This window comes from Perna viridis, chromosome 1 (genome assembly GCF_037379345.1).
Source record: "Perna viridis isolate PV_CMFRI_1.1 ecotype Kerala chromosome 1, ASM3737934v1, whole genome shotgun sequence".
In the NCBI taxonomy this organism is placed as follows: domain Eukaryota; kingdom Metazoa; phylum Mollusca; class Bivalvia; order Mytilida; family Mytilidae; genus Perna; species Perna viridis.
The window spans coordinates 53,550,271-53,577,777 of NC_142445.1; the positions used below are offsets into that span (position 1 = coordinate 53,550,271).

At 31.4% G+C, this 27,507-nt stretch overlaps 1 protein-coding gene across 1 annotated transcript; it reads right to left on the bottom strand.

The window, feature by feature from the left end:
- Positions 1-27,168, bottom strand: LOC148629366 (zinc finger SWIM domain-containing protein 6-like). Its single transcript, XM_088549300.1, has 16 exons — positions 26,775-27,168; positions 21,768-21,861; positions 18,595-18,722; positions 17,482-17,625; positions 9,791-9,939; positions 9,195-9,345; positions 8,679-8,867; positions 8,174-8,341; positions 7,545-7,691; positions 6,268-6,417; positions 5,773-5,904; positions 5,007-5,159; positions 4,432-4,567; positions 4,089-4,240; positions 3,568-3,725; positions 1-3,304 (listed from the first exon to the last, which is right to left on the bottom strand). Exons 1-16 carry the CDS (start codon positions 27,139-27,141, stop codon positions 2,357-2,359), a joined length of 3,366 nt encoding a protein of 1,121 aa, XP_088405426.1. The 5' UTR covers positions 27,142-27,168; the 3' UTR covers positions 1-2,356.
- Positions 27,169-27,507: the final 339 nt, after the last annotated feature.

A 27,507-nucleotide genomic window follows, 5' to 3' on the forward strand; every position in this document is an offset into this window, starting at 1 on the left:
TATAATTTCTGATTTTTTTATTGAATAGAAATTTTCTCCATAGACAATTTGTTTATTGGCTGACTGCCAGTGAAAAATATACAGAACATGATGAAAAGACTAGATGTCTGATACTATAAATAAACACAAAGCACTAACCAATAACATGAAGACAATAGAACAGGAAGTAAATAAAAGATACTTACGGAAAAAAACTGATTTGTTACAAAAGATCATGTCAGTTCTGAACTTTGACAAATTCTAATCTACAACTAATTAAAGCTTTGGTAAAAATGCTGTAAATTTTAGACATAAACTAATTACAGCATACGTTTGATTCATTGTTTTTGTAGAAAATACAAATCTACCAAATACAAATATGATATTGCATATAGAAAGAACATAATACAGCTATAATGTTACAAATCCGTAAACTTCAAGGGGAGTTTAAACAGAAATGTTATTTTCTGATTATTTGAGACTCGCAAGATGAGGTAGACATGAATTACTCTTATTGATCTTTTTATTGCTCATTATGAGGCTTCACTAAATAAACCTTTTTAAGATTTTAATTTTTTAATGTAGAGATTCAAGTTGGAATACCAGTTTACAAATTTGTCAACTGAATAGTATTAAGCTGTAGGATATGTTGATTATTGCACAATTATTGTTTATTATTGCTTGATCCTTGCATATAAACAAATGAAATGGAATGATTTTCAGAAATGAATATTAATGATTTGGTGATTCTTCTTTTCTAATCACAATTTACAACCAACTACTTAATTTTTTTTCTTTTCTCTTTGTTCCATGATTAATGGTAATTCATGCTTAACAAAGTAAAAACTATTCTGAACAATATTTTTTATTTTACTTGTAAATTACATGTATAACATGTAAAATTATTGGTATTGTTAAAGATTTGCTAAGAGATGAACTGTAGTTGTATAGTCTTAACTATTATGATTGACTTAATGAAAAAAATGACAAAAATGTGAGGTATTATACAAAGGGAGACAATCAGCTGAGACATTAACAAAATCTGTCCTGAAATAAATGCATAAAACCAACTAAACAAACTTAACTATCATTAACTCAATAAAATATTTTAGCACCAATAGTCATAAGGAAACATTCTATGTGGGAATTTATATCAAGTTTATCATTACTTCCTTTTATCATGCATACCTTTCTTAAAAAGGTAATGTATTACTATTGTAAAACAAAAAGATGTGATCACAATACATACCTTCTTAAAAAAAAACAACAGAACGAAAACTACATAAAAATACTTGGATGGTGATAAAATGGCAACTCTCTCTCTCTTAGAAAGTGAACAAATATGAGTTTTCAAGACTTGAAACTGAATTAAAAAACAATTATGGTAATTCAAAATATATGAGAAAGATCTTTTCTTGTAATATGTAACAAAAATTATTTGTTTTTTGAAATTATATATTTTAGTGTATAAAATATGCAAAAACCAACATATAAATAGACAAACAAAATTTTAGAACAAACATTATAGAAATTCCCACAATCATTAACAGAAATTTACAACATAAAACATACAGACATAAACATACATACATAATTCAAACATTATGGCCAATCTCTGAAAATATTTCCTCTTTTAAAAAGAACTTTTGGCAACATCAAATGGCATTTTTATAATAATATAATAAATTAGATCTTTTTTTCTATTAAGATTTTATAAACTACAGTGAAATATGTTAGCCTCCATAATAAATATAAATAAATACTGTACAATTAAATTAACAAGAAGGTCCTCATCAGTATTTTAATAATTATAGTGATGCAATGCTTAACCAAAAGTACAATCACTGACCTTATCTAAATGAGTTGCTCAATATTTCTTTTGATCAACCCACATCTCTCTTTTCCTTTAAAGGTAAATAATTCTTTTTTTTCAAAACAATGCAACCAACAGTAAAAAAATATCTTAAAAAGTACTAATACTTATTTCAGAAAAAAAAACTTAAGCATTTACATTTCACCCTCCATAAGATACATGTAGCAATAGAACCTACCATCACCATGACAAAATTTTATTTGAGTCCAATAAAATTCTGGCAAGTCTGTACAGTATCTACACTAGTTTCTGTCAATATTATTTAACCTACTCATGTACCAATCCTTCTCTTTTACATATTCAATAAATACCAAATAGAGATTGACATTATCAATAAATAAATATAAAAAATAATGATTATATTTGTAGCACTTCACATGATATTCTAAAGAGAGGCTAACATAAAGCACATTATCTATGGTGAAAGCCTTTGGCCTAGTCACCGGATCACAGAAAAACGAGGTATAATTCATGTCTTGGTCCCGCTCATTTCTTCAACAAACATTATAACCCAAATCTTTCCTTTATCAAATACATCAATTTCTTCTTTCCTTTATATACCAGTTTCATATTTTCAATCAACTGAGCAAACTGGAATTGTCCATCTTGAGCTAACATAAATGTTTCCCTTGCCTTGCTGAGGAAATCTATAAAGTCACCATAATGCCTGGGACTAATGTGGGTCAGTTTGTAATGAGTTGTATTGATATATGCCCGTATTGTAGCTTCCATCAATGGCCTCAATGGATTCTTGTCATATGACAACAATTTTACTGCTCTCCTTTTACTGTCTGATGCTCCTAGTCCTGGAGCAGTTAATGTACACCTTCGTAAAATGTCTGATAACACTGTTGCACACTGAACACTATCAACAAGCAATGGAATCATGTTGGCAAGTTCATTTTTTCCAAGAGAATGACTAAGTGAACATGCCCAATGAATGTCATTTATTGCAGGGTGTGTGTCTTGATTGTAAGCTAAATGTAGATTTTTCATGGCAAGTAATGTTAATTTGTAAGCCCTGTGTGGGTATCCTCTAAGTTCCATGTACTTTGCAATACGAAACAACTGACTTGAGTTCATGATATGGGTTGCAGCATCAATCACAATCTGATATGCTGTCTCAAAAGATACAGGGTTCTTCTCACAAAGTGTAAGAGCACAAAGAGAACAATTTTGAGGGTCTTTATTGGCACATTGCAAAGCAAGATTCCTGGCATGGCTTGCTAAGTCCTCTTGCTGGTGATAGTTTAAATGAAGTTGATGCATAGTCGAATGAGACATGATTGTCGTGGCAACCATTTCTGTTGCCTCTATTGGCTGGAATAATGAGAACCAATTCTGCATGATAGAAACAAGAGCTTGAACTCCAACCTCAGTAGCACATGTGACTAACCACCTGACCATATCTCGTCTTCTCCAGTTCATTGTCATCAAGGTCATTCTCATCACCTGGAAATACACAAAATACATTTAACACCTGCCAAAATACACTAGTCACATATGACACCTATCAAAATATGTGCCACATAATGAAGGTACACACATCAGCACATTTGTGTCACAAATGATGAAGTAAATGAGATCTTCAACTCTTTAAGCAACTTTATAAATGTGACGTTAAAATACTCCACCTTGCAAGAGAAGTCCAATTTGGACTGCATCTTATGGAAAATCTAGCTTTATGCATAGTGTAAAACTTCATGTAAACTTACTTGTAACCCAAGTTCAAAGGCAGCATTCAACAATGGCATATGTTTTGTACTGTCTGTTGCAATCTTAAACACATCTTGTGCTAATTTAAACAAATGAGATGAACTGTGGATGTGTCTTTGTGAAACTTCCAATACTGTCTTCAACCTCATCATGTTACCTAAAAAATATGGTTAACAATATACTTAACAAATTTTGTGTTTTTATGTACTCATATTACATTACAAATGATTTTAATACAAGTATACGTTTCTTTTAAAAATCATAGGCCATACCATTTACATATTGAATCTGACAGCATGCTAATTCTTCAAAACTGGTCACAAACTAAAGTATTACAGGTATTTCTGTATGTTTGTGGGTCACAGGGATTTAGAACTTGTATTCCTCTGTTATCATATTAAATATTGATATTTTCTAAAGATTTCAAAATTTAATGTTTGTCCAACCAACCAAGCCCCTACTGGTACCTAAAAACAATAATACTTTCAAAATGTACCAAAAGTTCATGAATTCTTCATACCTTTAGCAGCAGCTAGCAGGGTTGAGGCCAGGTCACACTGCTGACCTTCAACATGACTGAGAACAAACCACCGTGGGAACCGAGTCAGAGCAGAGGAAGCAATGTTATTCATGCCATCATCTACTTCATCTGTGTTCTCTAACACAGGCAATCTGTAAGGAAACATCAACTTTTTAATTCATGTGTAATATTGAAATCATTAAACTACTGTAATATGGTTTTACAACATCACTGGAAATGTCTAATTTAGAAAAACTAGCACAATTATTCATTTCTTCAAAAAGATTTTTCATGATTTTTTTCAATCAGCTAAAAAAAGAAAAATCACTTAAGTTCTACCAACCTCATTGCCCTCAGTCCAACCTGGTAAGCCAGATCCTCATCTACTGGTAATAAACTGTTAAAAATGAATTTAGCAAAGGTATGCATAGGGTAAGTCTCTGAGTGAATGCCAATACCTAGTGCTGAACTGCTTCCACCTGTACAAAATATAATAATTTTATTAATACATCAACATAATAATAAATTGTTATAATGGTGGATGGGAATCTTCTTCCTGTGAAAACCACTGATATCTATATAAATAAGTTGTGTTTCACTCTACTTTGATTACTTGTTATAACTATATTGAGGTTGAGTCTATATAGAGAAGACTTACAAATATAGTTACTAAAATGAACTACTAGAAAAAAAGAATAAAAGGGAAAATATAATACCCTATTGGAATAGCATTTCAGAATCAAGCATTTATGGCACATCAATATGAGTAAGATGTCACAACTGACAAAAGGTGATATAACAGTTTTAAATCATTATTGGAGAAAGGTTTATCAACAATCCAACTGAATTAACTAGTAAGACATTACCAACTGGCATACCAAAATTCAATAATACAAAATGGACTGACAAAATGTTTACCCTCTAAAAGCATCCTAGCCTGTCTTTGATACACAGAGGAAATCATAGGGTCTCTTTCAATCGTCAGTAACTTGGCTATCACCTTTTCTTCCTGTTTAACAGTTTTCTCCTGAGTGTAAACACCAGATGGCATCTGCCTTTGTTGACCTAAACCTTAAATGAAATAGCAAATTATTCTTGTTATTGGGAATAGTAAGCTTATTATAATCAAAAGTTTCTCGAAGGGACATTACATTTTGAGAGGGTAGATGATGATCAATATTTATTTTATAGATCTAACAATCTAACATTTATGGCTGAAATGTGCACTTCTGTACAGTCTTTGAAGTAACAAGCCTTAAGGACTTTTGACATAACAGTTTCCCTAGCATCCTGTTTCTACATATTGAATATAAAGTTCGTTAAATTTTATAAGGAACCAATTAATTTTGTCCAAAAGTGGATAAGGGCTTGGAAAATTTGTTTCTAGTACTTGGAAAATCAAAGAATTGGACATTCTGTAAGCCAAGTATTTTTTTCTTCAAATTTATTTGCAAAATTTAGACTGAAAACAGTATTTTGGGACATAGATACAAATAACATATTTTTTTTCAGAAAAACTTCAAAGATAAAATATCTTAGTCTCCCAACTTAGTAATATGGTTGTTTCCCAATAAGGACTGGACTTAAATTCCAGCAGTTTGTCAATAAAACATTACAATCAAACTAACTCGTAGGCAAAAATTTACTTTGTAGATCAATTATGACATATTTGACAACTCCTTACATATTAAAGCAGCTTCAACAGCAAGTGTGAGGTATGACTCCATCCTATCATTACTTCCAGGGACGGCTACATGATGATACCGAGGTGGTAAACAACTGTTATTATCATCATTGAACAATAGACTAGATACATCTGAAATTGAAAAAAAAATCTAAATTGTATCAACAGTGGAATATTCGTGGTTGTTTTTGAATGTGATGCAGAAGTTCATGTATTTAATAAGAGAAAAGTTCAATACAGCCATTTTAACATCAAATGATTTTTCATTTCCTGTTGGTTTTTTTTTTAAACAGAGAATAAATATTTTAATTTTACAAAGCAGTTAAGCTTCATAAAGAGTGCATACTTAAAATTTATCACTGGAACTTGAAGCAAGTTTAAAAAATTTTCAAGGCTCAAATTCACAAAGCATCAGGAGTATTTGCACAAAAGAAAGACATGTTTGCAAAATATTGTTCTATGTGATACAAGCATGCATAAATATTGTGTGTTTACCTGTTCTGTTAGACCCCTCCTGTGCTATGGACACTTCAGTCAGGGACTCAAACAATACACCTAATGGATCTAAAGCATGACCAATCCATCCCTCAATATTATTTGTGACAGGGAGTTGAGAACTACAACCTTTACTTGTGCTGGGAAGGTCTACAAGATAGTAAATAAGAAACAATGTCATTTAAATATAATTTACATGTATTTTTATTATAAATCTGTAAAGAATTTAATGAACTATTAATATATAATTGTATTTCTTATTATCAGTAGTCTACTTCATGAAACCAGAAACAGTCATACTTGAGACAGAATCACATATTCAAACTGATTAACACAAGCTCAGAAAGATAACCGGGCACATCACTCCTAGTCAGGACTGACAAAACACACTCACTAATTTTGACAGATGTTGAAAGTGTCTTGGTGAGAATTTTCACCTTTTAAATGTAACAGGTGATAACACAAATATTTTTATATAAGATTTAAACACAACACAATTTCATCACCATCTGATGCACTCTCTCTATACATACATACATACATAACTGAACAACAGGAGAATGATATTCACCTTATTAATGTTCAAACAAGACATTTTAGAATATATCTGAAAGATCAAGTAATAAGTTTGAAGTCAAACAGTGAGTTGGCATTTCCTTCCATAAATAACTTCCTTCAAAGACAATTAAACTTTGTCTCTTATTTATCACACTACTTTGTTTACTACTCATAAATACCATCTATCAATGTGATAATTGATGCTCAGTATGTAACTGTCTTACATCAAATTTCTTCACATTTATTACACCATCCTCACTATAATTAATGACAGATTTCATTCTGCAGTTCTCACACTTCATAGACAGGAAGAGCAAGAAAGTATTCCAAGACCCACAAAGGGTCTGGGAATAGACTGAAGCATCAACATAGAAGCCAAGCTGCTAGTAGGTCATACCCTGACCAAGTTATTTGGTAAGGTGCCCCGAGGCTGGGCTTTGCCAACAACACCCTTTGGTTTTACCAACAACTAAAAACCACCACACAAGACCTGAATTACGATAGTAGTAAGGACAGATTTCACTAAGTTAATAAATAAGAGATTGTGACACATACTTTAAAACCTAACCTGCAATCTGAATGAAATAAATACTCTATTAGTAAAAAATTGTTCATTTATGAATAAACAAATATTAATGCTAACACATGTTATGAATGGTCAACATTAAAATTGTCATTTAAGTCATTGTAATACTTAAGCAATCCTTATATAAATTTACCTTCATTTTGATGTCTGTACATATCTTGATATATTTTTTGTTGTTGTTTCAAAGTCCTGACAATACTGACAGCCAGTCGCAAAGATTCTTTTTGGTAACCATGGGAACGAAGGGCATCAACTCTGGCACATGCTGTTGGAAAGTGTTCTAAAATGGAAAGTCCATAGAATGATGGAGCCACCTTTCATTGAATCAATCTAGGGATGTCCCATAAATTAAAAAAACTACATCAAATCTTCAATCAAACTTGCATGGTTGGATTCAAGATGAATTCACCCTACTGATTTTAGAAGCTGTAGGCATACAAAGAAATAATTCTATTTAAATACTCTAATTACAGAAGTTTATCCTTACTAAGACAAGGTTTTATTATATAAATATTCTACATAACTGCAATGGTTAAAACCCAACAACTGAACATCCAATTTCAGAGATGATTTTACACGGTCAACAAACAAAGCAGAAATTGGCAAAATTAATAATAAATAGTACATAGTAAACATGCAATAAAAAAAAAGAATCGTAACGGTGAAATTTGGATTTGAAATAGCGGAAATCCACTAAAAAATGGTAGAAAATCATCCCTGCAATTTGTACAAATGTCATTTTTTAGAGTTGACTTGACCTACCATTCCACATAGGCATGCCACAGTAGTCAACCATATCCATATCCATAATAGCTTTGTTTCTAAACAGATCATCCTTTAGTATTCTCTGTAGATGGTTGTCATCCCACTTTAATTTACTGGCATCCACTGCTCTTTGGAATATTGGTCTTGGTCGATTTGAGAAAGGTCCTGATAAACATTCAAAAAAAGATTGTATGCTGTTGTTTTCATTTTTTTCCTTGTTTTTGGTAGATTCAGAATACCAACTGGAGTCATGTTTAAGATATTAACCAGATCTTCCAATCGTATCTATTAATTTTCTTAACATATGTTAAAGTGATTCTTCTATTGGATACATGGTAAAAAAAGACTTGAATAAAAGATACTACAGGTAGAACAAACAATGAAAATGTGCAAGCAATTGTTAGGGTTATGGTTCTCTCCATCCCAATAATTTTTTGTACATCAATTAAAATACAATGCAGAAGGATGTATTTGGTTTCACAATAAACCCTGTATAGCTCACTTGATGTAGAACTGATGATAGAAGAACCAACTCCCATGTTGGACATAAGAACATCATTTGTGGGTCTTATATCGGCATCTTCTAATGGACACACTGATGACATTGACCATCGATCTAGTAACTGTTGCCAGTATTCTTTATCTGAAGGGAGACAACTGGGGTTCAAAACCACACATACCCACAAGGCACCTGTAATTGAATACCAATTAATTAAAGCTCCAATTTTTAACCCAATATGCATGCTTTAAAATGTTTTCTTTTTACTTGATTGAAACTATCTGTGAAGTTACATTCAAAGTATGAGAAGTAAATGAGACAAGCAATTAAATTATTAGGACAGTAAAATGTGTATATATGTACCACACACTCACTCATCTGTGGTCATTTTCTACATGTAATTTTATTCATCAAGTATTACATTGCTTATGAATTAAAGTAGAGAAAATTTCTTATTTTCCACTTGAAAAAAATGTAGCATTTTAAAGTCAGACACAATGGTGAAAAAAATTAATATACCTAATTCATCCCAGAGTTGCCTACAGTTGTCTGTCATTGGTTGACCTTGAGATTTCCAAATCTGTAACCGAGGGTCAGCTAAAAACTGTTCTGTAATTAATGTCAACATTCTAGCACCATTTGAATCTCTGGCTCGCAGCATCTCTCTGACCTTTTTAAAAATGTAAAAACAAATCAGATATAAGTAGATAAAAGGTGGAAAATTATTTAATGAAAATATTTAATATCTAAACCGAGTATTAGTAAACACTATGCTATGGAAAACCACATACTTAAAAGAAGGCATTTTAAGCACTCACTAAGGCTCATATTGAAAATACAATAATTTAACTTTCTAACTTGGAGAATTCATTTGTTTCAATGAAAAATGTATATTTTCACTAAGTATAGTGAAACTGTGTTCTCACTGAGTTCTGTACACTAACTCGAAAAAGAAAATACTTTCAGTCATTCTTCAGCTCATAATTCTATTCCAAATATTATTGAAGAAATTATTTTTTTTAACTAAAGTAAGGGCAACACAATACATGGCATCCCTTATTAAAATCTACCATTAATTAGCATATCATAATTGAATACATGGATGGAAAAATTACCTTTGCAAACATAAAGGTGAGTTGATTAGAGACATTGAGGTAGCCTCCTTGTGATAGGTAAGAACGAACTTGTTCTTGAACTTGCTCCTCATCAAGATGCCAACTATTGTCATCATCAACTGAAGCACCAGCCGTGGGATCAGGAGCACCTGTAATTAGATACATATAGATTTACACCATCAATAATTACCTTTGTAAAGGCCAACTGTTACCAGAACCTGTGTCCAATTTCTAGATAAAGAAACCTTGGTTTGTGCTATCAACTTTGTACATTTTATCTTAAAAATACCATAAGGAGAAAGACATGTTTAAATTTATTTCTAAAAAGCTGCAACAGTTTGTAGGATAAAAAATACACTGAGTTACTAAAAAATGCATGTAAATTGTTATCAAATTTATTTTTTTATGAACCTAAATTAATCTATGATTTCTAATTATCTGACAATCTATAATTCAATAACAATTTTATCAGTGTAACCATAATTACAGAAATGGTGATTGGCAAACAAAGTGTTAGTTTTCCTTCATTTTGCCAGATACACTGATTAATTATTCAAGTATCAGAAGTGTCAATGTTTAAGTTTTATTACATTGTCAGTAGCTATCAGTGCCAAAATCACACAGGGATCCTATGTTGCATCCTTGAAAATGAGCCTTAATCATGCTAGATTTCAGAAGCAGATTCAAAATCAGCATGCCATCCTGTGTTGTCTTAAATTTCATTTGAAATCAATGTTTGGCTCTCATAGAGCATGCAAGAGTCATTATTATTGATCTGAACCTTGCTATCAACTTTATAAAACTAACTTTGGAGTAAATATGTAATTATTTTACAGCTTATACAGAGTTTTCTTACACAATTTGTAATTACAAGGCTTTGGAAAGAATTGATTTTGGTTTAGAAAGTATACAAGAAACTCCATGGATGATACATCTTTATTACAGCTATGTACTTTTTCTTTGTTATTAGTATAACTTGTTCTATAGAATCTCTAAGAGAAAAGAAAACTGTACCGATAATAGCTTCTGGTGTAACCACATTAATTAAAAAGACACTCCAACTTCCCTTAAGCAGTTTCAGTGACAGTAAAAGCCACTCATCAAGTTATTGCCATCATTTTTGTTGTTATAATTGCCATGTGGTTATAGATATGATTTGAAGCCTAGTACGTGTGTTTTCATGATCATTAACCCAGATATCTCACACAAAGCTAAATACACTTCTGTTAAATCACTCTGTTTACTCCTCTATTTCCGATAAAACTTGGATATCACTTGCCATATATTCACAGTTTTATTATACAATGACACAGAGCTATAAAATTGTGCTTTAGTAAACTAAAATAAAACGAAAGTGGGCCATTCTCCTTGTATGTTTATTTTGGACAAAAATAAATCTCGCTCTAACATCAAGATAATATTCTATCAGTTTAAAAAAAAGGATATTTATACCAAAGAGAAGCAGACTATACCTAAATATTCAGTACTTTACACTGATCATTAAGTCAATATAGCTACAGGCGACACAAAGAATACAAACACACAGCAGTTTATTCATTGAAAAGCTATGCCAATAACAATTAAACACTAGACAGATTGGCCGATTACTTGTGATCCCAGGGAAATATTTCAAATTGTAAATATGGGTTTTACAGCACACCTTGTGTAAAGACTAAATTTAAACTTTTATTGTACTGTTCTATTTGGTTTGTCAAAGTAACCATTAAGAGATCTATCCAAAAGGTATTCTAATTAAACGTCACAAAAAACACAACACATTTAATACATAGATTAATCTACTAAAAATGTTATCAAGTCCATTCAAGCACCCATTCTAATCTCCCTTGTAAGTCCATCTATTCATGTTTAGAGTGTGTTCCACAGACAAAAATCAAAATTCTTTTCTAAAGTTCTGCCAACTTTTCTATTCCCTTCATTGCCAAATATCTAAGAGGGGTCAATTGAGAAAGCAATTTGTGTGGTCTTTATCACTACACTTGAGCACTTATTATGCACACAAATGTGATCCCCTTACACAAATGTTTCCAAGTCACATCTGGGTATTGAGCACATCTGTTTACATAATTTAAAAGTCTTCTATCAGATGAGTTGACAAATAGAGACTCATCCTTTGTGCTGAAGCTCATCTACGATCTTGTGCCTTCCAAAAAATAGTAAACATTTAAACTATTTTGTCTACTTTAAATTTTGAAGTTTCTTTGTTACATTCTACACTGATAAGAACAGAGAAGCTAAGCCACAAAGCTAGCAAAAGATTTTCAACTCCTATCACCCTTAAAAATCTATAAAAATTTTTCAAATTTAACAATATGTAATATGTGAGGCCTTTGATAAAAAAAAAAAAAAAAAAAAAAAGCTGAGACAAACTGCCACCAATAATTAAGTCAACATATACTAGCTATCAGAAATTAAAAGTACAGGGCAATGTTGAATACAGCACTTCTAGTTAAACTTTCAACTATCAACTGCTAAAGATAAAAAGACAAAACATACAGCCAACAAACATTTTAACAAGATCAGTATGATGGCTTTAGATATGGCTAACAGGAAATTTCCTTTGTTCTTTACTTCAGCAATTATATATATATATGAACAACAGCTCCACAACATGTTTCCCATCAACCGTTCAAAAAGTTGATAATTTTTCATTCTGACATACAAAGACCCACTTTGCTTCCATTACAATGGGAGAGTCATGCTATCTCCCTATGCAACTGTAGTGAAATCCAATACCATGTTATTTCTCCCGATAGTTTCTGTTCATTTCTCTACTCCCTATGCTGCCTATTTTCATTAGATTGTCACTCTGGGAATTTATGGAAGGAAAGAAATAAAATTAGATGAATTATGCAAAGCTAGAATGCTTCTTCTAGCAATAAGTTATTTGGTTTTTGTATTTAACAAAAGGACAGTGGGTAATTATGATGACAAAAGGCAGAGTTATTACCCAGAGTGCCTGCACATCTTCTGTAAATCAATGCATCAATAACATTTTATATTACAACTTTAACTACAAGCCTGTATTGATCTTGTATTTGTAGTGATCAATGAAAACTCGAATTTTTGTCAATAATTTCATAAGAATGCCCTTAAGCTATATCTCTGACAGAAAGAAGCATAAGCATGTTGACTAAAGACATAGCATTATACTTGTCAAATGGCTGAACTAATGTCATATTATACGCAGGCTAAATCAATAGGATCAGGAAAACTATCTAGCATGGGAAAGACCCATTTCTCAGAGAAAAAACAATCTTTCCAAACAATAGAAATAAAAAGTACATGGGTCTTAATGTCATTTTCATCCAATAATTATCCCTACATTCAGAGAAAACAACGATAAAGTGTCATTTTGAATTTTGTTTTGTAAGCCTTAATGACAGTTTCTGTATCCTTTTGTCAATAAAGCAATTTTCTTGATGGCAAAATGACTTTAAACAAAATATTGTCAACTGTGTTCAGATCGACGTTGACACTGTAACTGAACCTCGCCATTTTAGGACAAATAGTTTTTTGTGCATCCTCACTACTCCTTCCTTAAACTGCACTTCTGTTGTAACTCTAATTACCGTGTTTCCACCTGAATGGTCGTGTGATATGCTATGGAACTCATGATGAAAAGACAGTCTGTCGTATCGATAAAACGAACATTTCTCTCCATTCACACATTACCAACGATTGGGTGATAATGTTTTATACTTTATTCAATGGAAAACAAGTTTAATTAGAAACATTTATTCTGCTTGGTCAGCCGAGTATCTGACTGACTCATGGCAGTGTTCAATAACTTCCTATCACTAAATCTTTTGCATAAAAGTGAAAACATTGGCCTCCATGTCCATAGTCAATAGGTACAGTATAATCAAATCTTAACATAAGCTCTTTTTTCTTCTTTTTATGTACTATCTTAAAATACTTAAGCAGTTGTAACTCTATAAATCGACAAGTTGAATCAATTTCTTTGTACAGAAGGATAAAAGAAAATTACACTTAAATAAATTATTTTAAGTAACAATGGGATAAATAACATGTGAATACTGTTTTAACATTCAATATTTTGGCAATGTTTGATAATTCAGATTACTTTGTCTTGTGGTATGTTAAATTCCTTTCACCTGAATTTATTTTCCTAGTGAGTTTCATGAACAAAAAAAATTTCTCCATGTGCAAATAAAGGAAAAAGGAATGCATACAAGGAGTATATTGTGTCCTGTGTCTCCTATCAACCCGACCCTAATCCTATTTACTTAATAAATCCCCTTATCATATTCATATAAAGATGTTTAATTATACAGGAGACTGTCAGAAGGACCTCATCAATAGGATGTTTTCATAAAAGATCAAAATTATACTTAATCACAGAATCAATTCAATAATATTCATGTGACTAATGGTTGTAATACATGTACATGTATATACTAAAATCAAGTGGCTGTACATATACAGTACTACCGGTATAGTTATGTGATGCTTCCTACATCTTCACGGAGCTCTCAGAAAAATTGTTTCTAATAAAAATTATAAAACCATATATTCATCATACATCATTTTCTGTGAATTTTGACTTCCAACTAATTTCATACATTTAAGCAAAAAACATTTTATAATTCACATAAAGCTGAACAAAAACCATTAAATGATACATGTACTTGTAACAGTTTCGATTGTATTTTATTTAAAAAAAAAAAAAAACATTTCCACTTCTGTCTTTTGTTGAATAATCACCAATATAACTTGTGTTATGTTGAACAAAAACGATCATATTTCCATGTAAAAGAATAGGGAAAAAAATTGTTTCCTTTAAATATGGCAGTCTCTTTTCTCTACTTTACATAATAAAGTAAATTTATACTGTACACAATGCCCTTAATCAAGGAAGAATGGCATTCAAACGAACAAAGCAATTTGTTATAAATGTATGAACAAAAACTATAATTTAAAATACAACTGTCAAAATGACAAGGGAACAGAAAGTGCACAGTTCATATTGAGTGATGTTTTCCCAAGATATATTTGTTTTCTTAACACAAAAAGAGTCTTTGAGGTTAAACATAGATATGCAAGCCCAAAATTTAGACACCCCTCCTAAAGGCATTACAAGCAACTTAGTATTCAGTGATCTGGACTTATTGACATGAAAAAATTTGTCATTATACAAATTACTGGACTAACAATAATTGAACAGTTGTTAAAATTGTTAACTTTTTTAATCCAATTTCTTATTCACAGATTATAAGTTTTAAAAGAAAATATATCATCTTGATGCCATTAATACCAATATTTTTAAACTTGAAGAAAGGACACCCCCCCCCCCTTTTAAGAAAAACAAGATTTTTACAATAATCAGAATCCTTAAAGGTGAAATAAGACAATCTTAATTTTATTGGATCCACACAAGTATCTTGTTACCTGATAAGATTTGTTCACTTCAAATGACATTCATTCCTGTGTATAATATACATAATCATGACATAATTTCTTTATTTAAATCATACTTTTTCATATAATCATGTTTATGTTAATAAGGAGATAAAATGTCCTATAACATTTTGGTCGAGACAATACTCATTTGGGGAGTCATACTGTTGTCTACCTCAATAATTCATCTTGGTCATTATTAATAATTTATATATGGGTGGCCATGTTAATTATTCTGACTAAGTTTTTCTTTTCTTGAAACACAAACAGTATATCAGTGTATTAATTGACATACTAAATGTACTTATTTATGGTTTGGGTGTACCTTAAAGCTAACTTGTTACTTTATATATAACATTTACTACTGTTAAAAGAATCCTGCTTTTCCTTTCTAATAAATAGCCAGGGGATTGTAACATCATCATAAACAAAACATTATTCAGATCTTAGGACTTTGACAATACATGGTCAATTGATAGCATTTTTACAATCTCCTATGCTCAAATAGATGATAGTCAGTCAGGTAAAAAAATTAGTTAGAAGAAACTTACAAGATAATGGCACATCTGAACCTCTGAAGACTGCCAAGCAGACAACAATGTTAATATTGACAAATTATGGTAGTCATGAAACTTAACATGGCACTGATTTACTAAAACCATGTCATCTGTAAAGAATGTACATTCTTTTATCACTTCTTTATTGCTATCTGGGAGCAATGGTTTACTAGAAATACCCTTGCTTTCAATTATGATAAAAGGAAAATAAACAAAGTCCTAAGAAAAACAAGAAGTTGTAATCAAATTTTCCTGAAAATTCATCCAACTATATGGCATACCTACAGGAAGAATGTGTTAAAATTTCAAGCCACTGTAATGACTAGTTGTCAAGAAAAGTGTGACGGAAAAATATATTACAGACGGAAACACAGACAAGGGTAACACAGTATAGTCGCTCTCCTTCAAAGCATGGGTATAATTAATCCAATGCATTTAAGTACAAGTTACTGTGAAAGTTTTATTGTTCATGGGGTACCAATTTTCGTGGATTTCGTGGATAGGCCAAACCATGAATTTTTGTTCCCAGCGAAAAGGAGATGTCCATTGATGTGTATACTGAAAACCTCCAAACCACGAATTCAAGAATCCAACTTGTGTTTCTTCCCTTATCCTAGAAAATTGGTATCCATGAATCAAAGTACTTTCACAGTAATATCCAAACAAAAATAAGAAAACCAACCATGAAATTATAAGGACAATCTTCAAATGCCTCACTATGTTTGCAAGAGGGTCAAAACATTTCATAAAGCAATGATATGTATAATAAGTGTCACTAATTACTGTGTTATCATTTTAGTCACAAGCCTAAAATAATAAAACAATGAAAATCAGTGTACTTAGAAACTGACAAAATCAAACTTAAATACTCATAATTTCAATTGAAACTCAAATCAATAATGAGATTAAGTCAATTTTATCAATTTACTAAAATGTGTTTGTTTATTCATTTTCCTATTACATCCACTTAGCTTACACCACATATCAGTACATGGTAATTTTCCCAAGTGAAAGTTTATAGGGTTATTTGAGGTTACAACTCATAACCATTATATTTTTTTAAAATGTAAAAGTATCCTTTAGAAATTTCATGTTTTAAACTACGATGTTTATCATAATTCACCAAATATGCTATAATACTTTGTTTCAATACAATTTGCATGGGACTATAAACAACCCAAGTCTGAATACTTTCCCAAAGATGTTGACAGAAAATTCAAATAGGAGCCATCAACAGCTTTCCTATTCTCTATAATCCTACATTAAAATATGCATGTAACTTAAATCCATTTGTATACTTGCATCTGACATATAATAGCCAACATATTAAGTAGCAGCCTATTTAAGAATCATACAAAAATAGAAATGAGATTCATCTGAAAAAAAGTCACATTCTTCTATTTTTGATGTAATAGGTAGTTAGAGGCATTTTTATCATGAAATGGACAAATATATTTCTGGTAAAGCCTTCTATTAAAAGATATTGGAATTATAAGATATAAAATGTGTTGCCAAAATTGGTCATACCTATGTTTATCTCTGACCAACAGAAGAAAGACTTTCTGGAATACTTTGAAGCATACTGAATACCATATCAGAAAAAGAAATGTGATCTCTTGACCCAAAAATCATCTACTGCATTATTCTTAGGTGGACTGGTACTTAAATAAATATTATCGTCTAAATATACTGTACCTGGAAGAAGATTGATCTCAGATTTAGCACATAAAATTTGGTCAGCAATATCTTGAGCGGTAGGAAGAACATCAGTATGATGTTCGGATATTAAATACTGGGCAAATTTCTGTAACTGTTCTCTACTCATTTGTAGTAAAGTTTCTAAAAAATATATATATATCATGGACATGTATATATGAAGAGAAAATAGAGTAGAGTAGCAAAAAATATGTCATTTGTTGAAATCATGCTCATTATGAATAAATGAATTTAATTGCCATGCTAAGAAGTACATGTAAGTACATGAACCAGTTCTATTCATAAACATTAAACTCCAAATATACCTGTTTGCTTTATCTGGGGTAAAACTGATGAGCAATCTCATTATGCACTTCTGCAGGGAAAATTATTTTTGTTCTAACCCAAGCCCTACCTCTGACAGGGAAGCATAAGTCACACATGTTCACTGAATACCTCACAATTACAAAAATGCAACACAAAATAGTCTCTACCAACTCGTTTGTGTTAACTGTGAGAAGTAACATGTAATTACTTTTTTTATAAAAAGGTATCTAAAACTTTTTCAACATACACATACACAGACTTCAGGTTATCATTTTTTCTCATATGCTAGAAACACATTTTTTCAGATATTGATAAAAATGATAACAGCTGGACTGTGATAGCTAATTATTCATGCTCTTTTAAAAATTGCTTTGGCCACAGACTACTGCTAAATGGTGAAGATTGAATACAAATGTGATAATTCAACTCTTGCATAAAATCTTGAGTCCTCTAATGTGATTTCCCATGATACTAATAGGGACAGAGCATCAGCCACATTGTAGATGCTCCAAAACATGAATGGCTCAAAATTGCTTGATTGGAAGTGACGTAATATGCATTTAGGAAATGATTTGAACTAATAACAGCGACGCACATATTCCCATTGGCTGAGACACCAATGATATATCATCACAGACTGATGTCACAATCTAACTGATTGATTACAGGGGAACTAAGGGAAGCACCGGTAAGTCCATTTATCAACAAAGTCAAATGTTATTTGAGTACAAATAGCTCCATCATCCATGGTCAAAGCCTAAAATTATACTATAATATACACCGCACCTGATATTGGCACACGAAGTTCCACACTTTCTGCTCGTCGTATTCTGTACAGCGACAAAGCTACAACATGTTGGCACCAGAAAATGTCTTTGTTTCCACAACCACATTTTACTGAGGTTATTTTACACCTGTCAAAAAGAACTTAGTTATAAGCTTGTGATATCACAAACAATGTACATTTGCAGGCTAATTAATTTGTTAATGAAATAATGTGCGTAGATGGTTCAGAACAGTGTATCTTATATTTTTTTTAAGATATTAAAAGTTAGGGCATTCATAGGATTTGAAGTTACATATTCTTTATACATGAATAGAAATGTAGCACACATATGTTAAGACCAACTCAAAGCAAAAGTTGGTTCTTATGATAGATGAGGCCGGTGTGGACATAGGAGGACACAATACCCCAACATCAAACCAATGATTTCCCTTTTATTAAACTCACCAAGAATTGTAAGATATTTCTTCCCCCAACAAGTGCATTTATTTGTAGACCAACTTTCATATTGCTATTTGAATAAGTTGATAGCAGAGTCAAAATACAAGTCACAGGGCAGCTTATAAAGGATAAGGTTTAAACAAAAGAATATAAGAATATAAAGCCAACTGGGATGAACTGCAAATGACAGTGAAATAACAGGTGGAAGGTGTAAGGTGAAAAGGAACAGGTGGAATTCAAAGGTCAAAGTTAATGCTTATTTTAGAAAAAAAAAGATAAAAGTACTTGATTAACACTTAATCAAAGGGCAAGGGTTTGGACAAACAAATGCAATTGAGTTGAGAGGACTACCGTGCCCTATCAGTTCAATACACCATTACAGTGTCCAACAGGAAAATAAAAAAAATAGCTATGATAGGACTAACATGTGTTATCAGAAGTACTTGTATGTCCTATTGGTACAATACAGTGACCAAAAGGACATGATAGGGCTAACATATGTTATCAGAATTACTTGTACGTCCTATTGGTACAATACAGTGACCAAAAGGACATGATAGGGCTAACATATGTTATCAGAACTATTTTTACGTCCTATTGGTTCAATACAGTGACCAAAAGGACATGATAGGGCTAACATATGTTATCAGAATTACTTGTATGTCCTATTGGTACAATACAGTGACCAAAAGGATACTGATCAAAATCAATTATGTACTTCAATCTATATCCTAAACTTGTACCCTAATATGAAGTTCTATTTCCTGATTAGTACAGCTATCTCAAGATAACATAAACCATCATCTTGAAAGCTGACGTCACACTACCCTTCACATATAGGCTTGCTTGTAAACATTGTTTAAATGTTAATTCCTTCCTTTATATACTTGTATATGTTGTTTCAAAGATGAATTAAGTTTCTGACAGTGAATATATCATGTTACAAAATTTAACCAAAAAATAACATTTATGATTGTACATGTATTATGAATAAATAAATGCATACTTATTTTAATGCCCACGTACAAACTTTATCGTCTTTTTTAATTTATTGTTATATAAAAGACACAAAAGGCTAAAATATTAAATTGTTTTCTAAGAACAATAACAGTTTTTAAATGAAATTAAGAAAATGCTAAATTTTTAAAGGGGAAAAAACTGTTACGAAAACATTAGTAAACTAACAGTAAACAACTTTAATTGGTCTTACATTTGGTAAGAAATAGAATACCTTTTAAAATGTAGCAACTTCAAGCTATGTCTACTTTCACATATCAAAAAGTCATTTAGAAAAAAAAAAATTGGTTTTCATTTGAAGTGTCTTACAAATGATCCCATAAACATAAAATTGATTAGGAAAACTTCAAGTTATCTAAATCAATACACTGAAGACAACCAAAATCTTGATTATTCAAAGTAAGAAAGACAGCTGTAATTTGAGCCTTCATGATGCCATAATTTTATATAAAAGTTATTTCTGACTAAGAAAGGAAATCATTATTTAGAAATAATACAATCTGAACGTGAGTGGCAGGCTTTTGTCTTTAATGAAATAGTTTGACAATAAATTATCCAACTTTATATATATCAGTGACTTCAACCTTTATAATATTACCAAAGGACCATGTTTTTAATGCTTAGCTGGATCGACCAGTCAGTTACTGGAAAAATTACAGTTCACTGCAAAGATATAAAGATGGCTCTAACGAATCAATCCCATAAACCATCATAACTGAATCTCCAATCCATTTTACTCGAGATCTATCGACTTGGGCTCGATATCCAATTATTTCCCCTTAAACAGCTACAAAGCTACTAGCTATACGAGAATCAATAGAAGATTTATATAATCTGGTCTGCCCTGTGTTTGTTTCAGGATCATTGTGTACACAAAATTCATATGACAAGTGTCTTTGTGACATTGATTTGAAATCCAACACAGCCTGGAGATAAACTTCTTAGTCACTGGTGAAATCAAAAATTACACAGACTTTTTCAAGTTGATCGATGTTGTTTGATTTTGGTGAAGAAGTTTGTTCACATGGGGTATCCTAAAATAACAGGAAGACTTGGTCGGCAAGATAAAGAAAGAAGATCAAATATTTGATCAGGTTTTCCATAAAATTTACAATGTTATCTCCAGTGTTACCCCAAGCTCTAGCAATATAAAAGCAATTTGAAACTTCTTTGTGCTTCAATGTTCTGCATAATATAATTGTAAATTGTTTCATGATAGAAGTTACTGCCTGGCATTCCAGTTTTCATTTGAAAATGACTATTGAAAGAAATTAGAAAGTAAAACAAAGAGTTAACAAAGATTATGCTTCTGTTTCGAGTTTTATCAGTAATTTCATACAATTACACACAAATGCAAAAGATTTCATTTAAAGATTGTAAATACTTTTACTTGATTGTTTTGAAAATTTTATTCATATAAAGGTCTAGGACTATGCATATCTTTCTTGTAAAAACTACACATGTTCCTGTTGATAAACAGTTATGAACCTAAGAGAATTAGTATAAAAGGGGAGATAGTGAGGTCAAAATCATAAACTTTATTCTATTAATTGCAAGATTAAAAAAAAATTAATATAATAAAGCATGACAAAATTCTTATCAAAACATCACATGACTTTAGTGAACAGAATTATATAATTATGGCATGAGTTGATCAAAGTTCTTAGTTGATGATACAAATTCATCCTGGCGCTTAGGGTACTTGAGAAACACTCACCGATCAAAGCTAATGGAGACTTTATATAGTTTGTCAGTTTCTCCAGAGAATAGAGGGTTTGCTGGCTCTGTAACAGTACCACTTAGATGAAATCCTGAAACAAGTACAAAACTATTATTGCTTAAATATTTCAACTAATTATAAAAACCATAGACACAAGTGCAATGTTCCTATTTCAATGAATGACACAAAGATATATGGTCGAACAAAGGCTACACTTATACATTGGAATATGTAGAAATAGATCAGACAGCATAGTTACTTTGTTTTAAAACCTAACGTGAGACTTGTTAACATGTATACCTCTCCAATTAAAAAAATTATTCTAAATAAAAAATGTATTCAGAGAGTTTTATCATAAATGCACATGTAAGATAATGACACAAGACATCTGTGGGTTGCAACATCTACATATTTTTGAAGGAATGTTTGTGTCTAAAGTTGTATAAATAGTGATGCTATGTGATTAAAGTACTAAACACTGTTAAGATTTTTTCATTTTTTTTCCCCAATATTAAAGGCATATAAATTACATCTAAACCTGAATTTATTAAAGGATGATTAGCTTGGAAACCATGCATAAAAACTAGAGAATAAAAGTTAAATTTAACCATGAAAATTTGTATTGAATATAAATTCTTTGAATATTTAATAAAATTCAGATGACCAGGTGTATAATCAACACTGCTAGGTATTACCCTTAGTGTTTAGGTCCTTGTATTACTTCAATCCAGTCTGATCGGCCTCAAATACAACAATTAACGCAATGATTTATGATAATTCCTATAGTGGTCAAGAAATGAGTTATAATAACAACTGACTGTCCACTGAGAAATTTCAAGCCACTTGTCGATCCTTGTAATCTTGGCTTTATTGTATCTTAACAATACTATTTTCTCACTATTAATCAGATGGAAGGCGTTTACTCTATAGGTACCATCTGCCCGAGGGTTTAAACATTTCAAGCCTCTATTCTACTCCGATATTTAAACCCTATTGACCATAAAATGAGTCAAAAATTTGAATATAAATAAAAGTTTAATATATGCCTGGAATGTGCTAAACACATATGCAAACTATCAAATAAAGCATTAAAATTAAGGATCAATTTAAAGTTTTGGGCCCACACATATAATCTAAATGAGTGATCTACAGTGATCCAAAGATTTGCACAAAAATATCAATAAAGTTATACACATGTACATGTATTAAAATGGGTCAATACAAAATTTAGTTTCATACCACCTAGAAGACTCATATAGAGATTAATCAAAATCATACCTATGTAAACATGTGCTGCAAATATATATAGACAAAAATAAAGATACCATGATTCAAAAGGAAATATTTTAGAGTGTTCTTTTTTATCTTCAGTGCAGTTCCTGGTACTAATTACAGAAATCTTGAAAATTCATGATTAGCCTCATGTTTACATTTCAATAAAACAATGTCACTACAATCAGTCATTTAAGGTCAAGGTTCAATGACCTTGATAAACAGAAGGAGTCTGGCATAATGACCTAAGCCCAGTGGGAGATCTGCCAATACTGGGGTACCAATGGGGTACTTATTAAATGGTTGAAGAATTCCATATGTCCCCTTATCATGATGTGTGTAATATCTTAGTCTGTCAGATATTCTCCTGAGATCACAGATGGGAGTCAGAACACAGTGTAAGGATCAGATGGTAAGTGTACAGTAGATAGGAAGCATACTGAAGAGGTTAAAATACTTAAAATGTCTTATATTGATAAACATGTGTTAAAGAACAGAGTGTGGTAAATTGTATCAGCCATATTAGGACTTGAAATGCCAAAAAAAATGTATTACTAACTATAGCATGCTGCTCTGGCCATAATTTTTACAACAATAGACACAATTTAAATGCTAACACCATGACACTAAAAGTAACAAGCTATTAAAAAAATGTCTTGATTTTTTTCTTTTTCAAAAGTTCTTACAATAAGTTATAAGGCCAAGAAAAAAATACTTTGTTTAAGGTTACATTGAATGAATAAATACGGTACAAATGTACATTGTAGGTAGATAGGTACGTACATTGTAATATCATTTCATTTTTTCCAATTATTTTACATAGGCACTTACGGGAGGATTTCTTGACTTAAATAGTACTCAACCGAAAAATGATAGTTAAGCAGTACTTCATTAAAATTACCAATAAAATGTCCTAGGGTAGGCAGAAAAAAAATGGGATACTGTAGGTAGGGTAACCTTAAACAGTCAAGTTTTCTTCTCTGGTCTTAGGGAGATGCATTTATGTTATGTACTGTTTCCTGATCTTAATAAAAATTCTTTTACAACTAGAATGATGTATTTCTCAGGTCTACATTTGTAGATTTATTCAATTGTATGTTCTGTACAGAATGTAAATGAACAGTAAGCTACTTAACAATTAAATAGGTTTTTAGGTCAACTACATTCAAGTGCTTGCAAAAATTCATCAAAGTATCATAGAAAATTATGTGAGCATTTGAACTAAAAGGGTAATGATAAGTCATGACTTAGTCCTGTGCCATTAGAAATAACAAAAGAGAACAGTCTTCCTGCAGGTAAAAAAAAATTTCTTTTTACCATGAATATAAAATACATTGTAGCAGGCAGTAAATCATGGACAGAAAGTTTCTTTTTTAAAGTCAAACTGAGGAAGGCTGACTATTTTCATCTGTTCAACATCATAAATATTAGTAACTTCTTATACATGTACATGTTCCAGTAGTGAGTAAATGTACATGTACTGTACTTATTGAAAATGTATGTACTTAGGGGCTACAGATAAAAACTAAGGCTTATCAAATTACACTTTATTAGGAGTTACAAGTACTCAGAAAATTGATTAAGTCCTATACATGTTTCTTGAAAAGAAATGTTGGAATTTTAGTACATGTATATACAATACCCTAGCTACATTTTGTGCATGTATAAAAAATAGAGGGGAGCACCATCCATCTGTATTTTGAAAGAACATCAAGTTACATTTCATGTATATGTACAATGTACTATGTACAGAAAATTCAACATATATACTGAATTAAAAGCACACAATATAAATTTGCATTTTTTTTAAATATTGGCAATACAAGTTTTAAGCTTGTGCAGTTATGGATGTTCTAAAATGAATCTCTGAGAAGCAAAAGAAAATACTGAACAAAATACAAAGATACACAATGCATCAAAATTAAACTTAAAAATTACTTCAGAGGTCTATTGTAGAATAATTCTGATAATAATAGAAACGAGAAACTAATCATATCTATTTTCCAGACATACAGTCTGTCCCTTCAACCACACATGCCTAATAGGTCACAGCTAAATTTAACTCTTACAAATTTCTTGACTTTTTAGAGGTAAATTAATCCTACTGGACATTATAAAAGAATGAAAGCTGGATACTATGACTATAGATTAGGTCAGTTTCATATCTAAGGGCCATAAATACAAGATTGTATTAAATATATGGTCTTTGTCACTACTTTGACAGAAATGTTGTGGTCTTGTTAATTTGAATGTTTGATACCAGGTCCTTCCTTAGGAAGAAGAAAAAACTAATGAATACAAATGATGTCCTTTTAGTAATTTTTTTAAATTCCTGTAGATGAGGAAAATTAGCTTGTTCAGTTATTTCTGAGCATCAAATGAATAAACTAAAAGACTGAAAAAATTGTACAAATGTACAATGTACATATACATGTTAGTTACATTGTAGTTCATAAACATTTACTTGATATTTGTGGTACATTGACTGATATTTATGGAAGCGTTGACATGTATTTGAATGATTTGTTTTCATTTAAAGCCATTTATGAGTAATGATGATGGTAAAGAATACAGAAGATCAATCTCAGTTTTGGTCCCTGAAGTCATTGTAAATATGTCTGGTTGATCCCCAAGACATGGTTAATGATCCCTTAAAACTTCCTATCTAACTGTAAAAAAGTAATCAAATTTATGCTGCAGGATACCTCTTGTCATTTAGTTTGTCCAGAAGCTTTTGCCATTACAATACATATGGTTCAAGTGCCTCCCTCAGCTGTATAATCCATAAACATTAGAACTTTTTTTGACAGATGACTTGCCAATTTTAGATCATTGGCAAAGAAAAAGTAGAGTTCATGACATGATTTATAAATACTAAAGCATGGCACTATCTTACCCTGAGTACATCTAAATGAGACAGTTTGCAAAATGTATATAAACAGGTTGGTTCCAAAGAAAAAAAATTACCAAGTTGAACTTTTTTGCCAATGTATTACTGACTTGAGCCTGGCAGCAGTATGATTGCAGTTTGCCAATAAAAATAGGAGAAGAATCATTTTTCATTTTAATTCTGGATTTTCAGTCTCACCAGGATTCTTTCTAATGAAGAAAACAGAAAATTAACACTTGATATCCAATGGTAATATATCATTAGGATTGCAGCTCTTGGGGCCCTTTCCTTCCAAAATCAATAGCCTGATATCCCATGGATAAAGCTTGCAGATTAATTGGGTTACCAATCAAAGGTGATAATATGATGATCAATAGACTGATTATTGGATTGTCACAAACAATGGCAGGCAAAATTACAAGGCATACATTATACAAATAATTATATAATGTCAGGGAACAAAGACGAATTTAACACTGGATCAATACCAAGCTTATTGGTAAATTTTATTCATTGACTTAGGTCATTCTTTGGCCAAAATTTAAATATTGGAAGGAGGAAATATTTTACGGAGAAGATAACTGTGTATTCTTTAGTCTACAATGTAATACACAAGAATAAACTATGTCATTTTCTGGGCTATATTTAATGACAATTACGGACATGAATAATCGAGGTCCAACTGATTAGCCGAACAGCCACACATTAAACTCAATGTTTTTTGCATAATTTTAACAATTTTCTTAGAGAAAAAAAACTTCTCTTCAAGATTACATCTGCATGCATGACATACTTGCACTTGAAAGAACTCTATAAATTGCTAGAGGTGTGGTGTCTCTTACCTATTTGTAATACGTTATCCACAGCACCGTTTTCAAGAAGCTTCACGCCTAAATGAAACGGTAGTTTTTGGTTGTCTGTACCATCCTTAGAACAAACAGCAAATGAAGAATACATACAAATATCCCTTTCGTTACGCGGAAATGACCAAAACACAATTCGACTTTGAACAGGTTCTGGAATTCGGTCAAATCTTTGTTCTACAGTTTGAAACGGAATGTTTTTGGCAACAATTTTTGCACTGATATCAAGTAAACTTTCCACTTTACGCAACTGTCCATTTTGGGAAATGTTAGAATTCGATTTGTTGCCATTTTTATCATTCCAATTTGTGGAGAGACCGGAGCACAACCGTTTCGCTGCTGCCATGAGGAAACATCTGATCGAATGAAGAACAGCTAGTACGCATGCGTCTTCAGATTTACGCTTGCGTATCTTTTACTATCACTTTCTATGTACATAACCAGGGCCTACTTAATAGCCAATGGGAAAGTAACCACTAATGAATGAAACGTCAATAGGCCCTGCAATACGCAAATATCAAAGGTAAACAATCAATGAATACAGGAAACACATGGCTACACTTGATGAGGGTCAGTTGGGGAAAATGTTAAAGAAGTACTCTTATAATCTTTACTAAAACAGGTTTTCAAACCACAAAAGTTAGAATAGATTAGAAATTGTCTTTTAATCTTCCTAATTTGAAAAAAAAGTTAATGAGTAATGTAAAACAGC

Coding starts and splice junctions, on each gene's coding strand:
- LOC148629366 (XM_088549300.1), bottom strand. CDS start 27,141: ATGGCAGCAGCGAAACGGTTGTGCTCCGGTCTCTCCACAAATTGGAAT. Junction 3,726..4,088: donor CCTGCTAGCTGCTGCTAAAG/GTATGAAGAATT, acceptor CATATTTTTTAG/GTAACATGATGAGGTTGAAG. Junction 3,305..3,567: donor CCTTTGAACTTGGGTTACAA/GTAAGTTTACAT, acceptor GTGTATTTCCAG/GTGATGAGAATGACCTTGAT.